Source organism: Cariama cristata, unplaced genomic scaffold, assembly GCF_000690535.1.
Source record: "Cariama cristata isolate BGI_N322 unplaced genomic scaffold, ASM69053v1 scaffold15156, whole genome shotgun sequence".
Classification (NCBI taxonomy): domain Eukaryota; kingdom Metazoa; phylum Chordata; class Aves; order Cariamiformes; family Cariamidae; genus Cariama; species Cariama cristata.
Window position 1 is genome coordinate 8899 of NW_009621673.1, and position 5474 is coordinate 14372.

General features: G+C 55.6%; 1 protein-coding gene across 1 annotated transcript; it reads right to left on the minus strand.

Annotated features, from left to right (window-relative positions):
- Positions 1 to 204: 204 nt before the first annotated feature.
- Positions 205 to 4878, minus strand: CD79B (CD79b molecule, immunoglobulin-associated beta). The gene is made up of 5 exons (XM_009702065.1): positions 4812 to 4878; positions 1639 to 1950; positions 989 to 1107; positions 660 to 701; positions 205 to 303 (listed from the first exon to the last, which is right to left on the minus strand). The coding sequence occupies exons 1-5, from the start codon at positions 4876 to 4878 to the stop codon at positions 205 to 207; spliced, it is 639 nt and encodes a 212-aa protein (XP_009700367.1).
- Between the last annotated feature and the right edge of the window lie 596 nt (positions 4879 to 5474).

A 5474-nucleotide genomic window follows, 5' to 3' on the forward strand; every position in this document is an offset into this window, starting at 1 on the left:
GCGAGCACCCAAGGGTAGCAGGACCCGAGCTCCACGCAAGGCTGCTGGAGGTGGTTTGCAGCCTGGGATCGCAGCCTGGGATCCAGGCACCCGTCAGAGCCGTGGTCCAGGGCAGGAGCCAGGGGCCCGTCCCTGCAGGTGCTGGCAGGGTGCTGGCAGAGAGCCTTGCCGCTGGTGCTGGCCTGGCGGTGGGCACAGGACCCCTCACTCTTCACCCGGGTGCTCCCCAACTGTCCACTTGGCCTTCACGTCCCGGAAAGGAGTGATGTCCTCGTAGGTGGCCATCTGCTCCACCTCCAGGCCCTGCACCAAGAAGAAGGAGGTTGAGACATGGGAGAGGCACCATGGTTTCATCCACAGTGCATCTCCACCTTGGGACCCCCAAGTGGAGACCCATCTCCAGGCTGTTCCCCCATAGACGGGAGCAGCTTCTGAGAGGGGAGAAGATGGAGAGAGATGGCTGGATGTGCTCAGGGCTTGGCTTGGCTTTATGAGCAGCTCTTTAGGGCTGATGTGCAACAGACATTTGGGAGGAAGATGCCCTGATGTGCCCTGCAAGGGCTGGTGGTACCTAGCAGACACCCAGCAAGGGCACAACTGGCTATTTCAAGGCTTAGGTTGATATTACAGAAGTACTTCTATAATTAATGCAGCATTACCTCATAGGTGTGGTCTTCCTCCGGGCTTTCTTTGCCTTCACCCTATGGAGAGGAGAGTCACAGGCTGGGTGTCAGCACCCACCAGGATCCCCTGTTCCTGACTTTGTCCCCCCAGGCCAGGTCTCACCTCTTCCACAGGCAAATCCATGCAGTCCCACACACCATTTTAGGTGCTTATTTTCCCATTTCAGCCACCCACGCTCCCATGCAACCCAGTGCTTACCCACCCCCATCCCTAGCAGTGGCCTGCCTGGGACCCAGGACATTGCTGTGAGCACAGCAGCGGCAAAGTTGGGGACATCCCCACTGCTGGTGAAGCTGTCACTTACTTTATCTAGGAAGAGGAGCATGGGAACGCTGATGAAGATGACAAGCAGGATGGACTGGATGATGATGATGGCGTCTTTCAGGGTGTTCCTGCTCTGGAGCTGCTGGATGTTACTATGACCTGGGAGCAGCAGCACAGAGAAAGCCCCAAGTCCCACCTCTGTGCCAGGCTCCTGGGGAACAGGGATGAGCTCGGCATGGCCACAGGTTTTTGTGTCACCCAGAGCAGATGGGGGGGACTAGGGTGATATGCCCTCCCCCTTGGGAGAGACCAGACATCGCAAACTGTCCCCGGGGTTGGCATCAGGGACCAGCTCTGGGATAAGACACCTTGGGCAGGACCCACCACTAGCCAGGACCAGGGAAAATCTGATTTGTTAGAGGAATGCAGTCCCTGGGAAGTATTTCTGTGGGATGGACATGCCAGGGCAAACTGGGGGAGGTTGTCTTGCTACTTGGTGGCTGGCAATGAAGAAAGAAACATCTGTGGTGCCATGGAGCATCTACAGTTGTATCTGAAGGGCTCCCACCAGCATGGGGAGGGGTGCGTGCATAGGAACATGATGTGAGGTTCATATGGAGGAGGAAAGGGTGGAGAGAAGAAGAAAGAACATCTCCTGGGGTGCATGGAGGATGAGGAGCTCCCACTCACCCATGACTCTGAGCTCTGTCGCGCACAAATGTGGCTGCTTCTTCTCCCCCGTAAGGTTCTTGCTGTCACACACGTAGATGCCGTTGTCATTGTAGGTGATCCTGAAGATGGTGAAGTTGATGAATTTGTCTTTCCTTTCAATGCTGTAGTGGGAGGTGCTGCGATCCAGCACGTAGAGGTTATCACTGTCCTCTGCCATTTTGTACCACTGCATGCTATTCGGCTCCTGGGAGTAGCAGATGAAGTGGACAGGCATGTTCTTCTTGGCCGCGATGTAACGTGGGTGCTGATGCACCATCGGGCATCCACTGCCTGCCAGGGGACAAGGATGGTCATGGAGAGCAAGGATGCTGCACCCGTGGAGCATCAGAAAAAAAGCTGCTTCCATGAAACTCCCTCCCAGCACCTCTCAAATCAAGAGCTTTCCATTTTCATGGATTACACTGCTTTTGAGCATTCAGCTTGGTTTTGGTGAATCATCATCGTCTGGGTGTAGAAATCAGAAACTTTGGTGAAAACATGCTTTTCATGGAAACTCCAATTTTCTGTGGGAATGGCTTCACTCAAATACTTTTTTGCTGTTCACACCCCTCTATATGCATATCTTGTTAGTCTCAGCTCCAAAATTAGAGCCTGTGCTGGCACGCCACAGAGCCTCTGCTAGAACACACCTATCTCCCCAACTGGCTTCTCTCATGCTTCCATATTTTTTGCATTTTGCTGTATTTTGTATTTTTGCCTATGTTTTGGTCCCAGAACTGGGAAGTCTGAGGCCTTATTTGGGTTGCAGAGTTCATGCTTAATACCCCATGGATGGGAAAGGCACAAGCGCTGTGTGCATGAGCCCCAGTGCCAGGTCCCGAGGCACGGCTTGTTCATGCAACATGCTCTGCAAATGCAGCAGAAAAAAGTGTGTGTGCTCAGAAAAGACAAAAAGGATCCAGTTTTGCAGAGGGAGAGCAAGGTGCAGGGCTAGGGAAACACCATGGAGGAGGTCACAGCCTGGGAACTGCCTTTGTGATGGAGAAGGTCTGTGGGTGATGGGACATCTCCATCTCTGCAGAGGACCAGCACCTGCATGGCATAGCCAGTAGGGATGGGAGGGACCCTGGAGACAAAAAATAGCCTGGTGGTTCTGGGAGGTTTCCTGTGCTGATCCTGGTGCTGTTCTTGTCTGCTGAGATCCCACCTGCAAGACAGGAGAAGGGCCCTGAGATAGTGGCCAAGAGCCCATGTAGGATGTCCCACGGGGGATGGCATGTACCGTGGGTCCTTCGTACCCACTCCATATGGGATGGAGTGCTTGGGAGCATCAGCCACAGCCCCGCTCAGAGGACATGGGGCAGCGCAGGTTTGGGTACAAACCACTCTATTTCTGTCCCATCTCCTGAATCTTCTCTCAGTAATTTACTTTCTGGTTGACATCCCAGTGAAACTTGCCTTCGCTATTAATAATCCCCTAGGCTGGCACCTCTCAGAAGGGATCCAGACAGACTCACGCCTCTTTATTTACGCTCTCCAGTTTCTGAATCAACCAGAAACACTTTCCCTGCCAGGGCTTCCCTGGGCTTGGAGCCCTGTGATGGCCAGGGCAGGTTCTCAGACCCTGGGACCACGCAGCCCCCTGGGACAAGGGCTGGATGGAGCTGTGGGACCTGTGATGCAGTGCAGGAAGTGAGGTGAGGTGGGGACCCCCCCCCAGCACCCATGGGTGCCCCTAACCGCAACTCCAAGTGCCCCTGTGCCTCGGTTCCTCTTGCTGCAGCTGGGCAGGAAGCACCAGCCCTGTTTACCGCACCGCTTCAGTGCCCAGCTTCGTCCGACTGACGAATATTCGCCAGACCCCACCATGGGGAAGCTGCCATGGAGGTGGGGGCTGCACCACCTCCCAGCATGTTGGAACAGCTCCAAAACTCCCCCCAGAAGAAGGAAGATTCAATTCCCCAGCCTGAGCTTTGCCACCCTGCTGCAGACCTTCCTTCCCCGAACAGCAGCCCGGCAGGGACCTCCTGGCTCAGCCGTGGGCTCCCTTCCCTGCCCCAGAGCCTCTTCCAGGTCCATGCTGCCCTGTTCACCCCCAGCACCTACATCTCTGCAGACAAACTCTCCCCTCCAGCCCCATTTAATTTTTTTCTGAGATGAGGAGATGCGCCTTGTGCAGGCTGTGCGGTGGCTACGTATCCCTGCCACCTGCGGTCCTACTGGCCAGCTGGGACACGAGGCTTTGCTCTCCAAGTTCTGTTGGTGTTTCTAAATGAAGACCACGCTGGTCCCTCACCCTGAAAGCCCTCACACCCCTCAAAGCCAAGATTTCCATTGCAACTGGCTGAGCTTCCCCTGTCCTCCCTTGAAGCCACCATGAGAGCCACGGTGAAACCCTGAGACCTTGCATCCATGCTGGACTTGGGTGGCCACCCAAGAGAAACCTTTTAAATGTCCTTTCTCCTGAGGGCATGAGTATCCCCAGCCAAGGGTAGGATCTGCTGCAGGTTTTTGCGGATGCCCCTGCATCAAGCAAGAGGGGTTGGAAGGGGACAGGAGCTGTGTCCTGGGTTTAGCTGCTGCTTCTCCATGGGGGTGCAAAGGTGAACAGCACCGGGATGTTTGCACAGAGATATTCACAGAGGGCCCACAAATCACCCCCAAAAGCCTTCTTCCTCTCATTTCTCCTCCTCTCCCGGGCACTGAACCTCACGGAGCAAAGGGATGTGGCTTGGCCATGGCCTCAGCAATGGCTGGCCCCATCCTCAGGCCTCTGAGAGCCACAAATGTCATAAAAACCCCAACAACCCTTCTTTCTTCCCACCTGCAACCACAGCCGGGCAGGCTCTGCAGCCGCTCGGCACTGGGCTCCTGCCAAAGCCAGCTGACTGCCCAAGAAAGCGTCCCATCTCTGCACCCCTCCCTGCACCCCAATGGGAAGCAAAACACAAAACCCAAAGCAGACATCGAGTGCCGAGCCCCCGTGGGTCCTCCCTGGCTCCTCTGTGCCTGGGGCTGGCTTCCTGCACAAAGCAGGACTGAGTGCAGCGATTGCAAAGTTTAAAATTAATGCATTTAAAGCCAGATCTGAGTGAAGCCCCTCATTGCACTAAGCAAGGGACGCATGCCGGTGCATCGCCCGGGTGCACGTTTCTTTGCTCTGCAATGCAAAGCCCATGTTTGATGCCTACCTGTGACCAGAGTCATCAGCCAGAGATTTGCCTGGAGCACCCAGAGCCTCATGCAAAGATGAGCCATCTTTCACTGCAAATGGCAGGGAAACATCCAGTCGCTGCCCCTCGCTTCTGCAAAAGCAGCAGCCGCTCCGACTGACTTGGCCTCTGTACCTAAAAATGGCAAAGCTGCTGCTCCGTGAGATGGCCCCTTTCCTGCTCATGTAAATCTTCCTCAACGGGGACTTTCCCCTTGGGGCCAGTTTTGAATGCAGCGCAGACACTGGGGCAGCCGGTGCCTGCGCCCTGGGCACCGTCCAGCCTCGTGTCTCTGGGCTGTGCTCGTCGTGGTGGTGATATTTGATGGAGGTGACCACGACTGGTGTGGGTCTGCACCAGAACTGGAGATGAGCCCATCTGCAAAGCACTCGGTGATGCAAAACCTGGGCTGAGCCCAGGGGATGTGCCCAGGGAGCAGGATGTGACTGCTGGCACTGCCACATCCCTGAGGAGGGGTAGAGGATAGGGGTTGCCCCCAGGGTTGTACCCCAGCTGCATGGCAGCGTGGGCAGATCCATCCCCCAGTTTAACCCTGCAGGTGATGGGCAGGGGTTGATGCTGGATGAGCTGCAAGAGTTAGAGCAGGAACGGTGTGGGAAGAGGGGATGTTTGTGGGGTTTC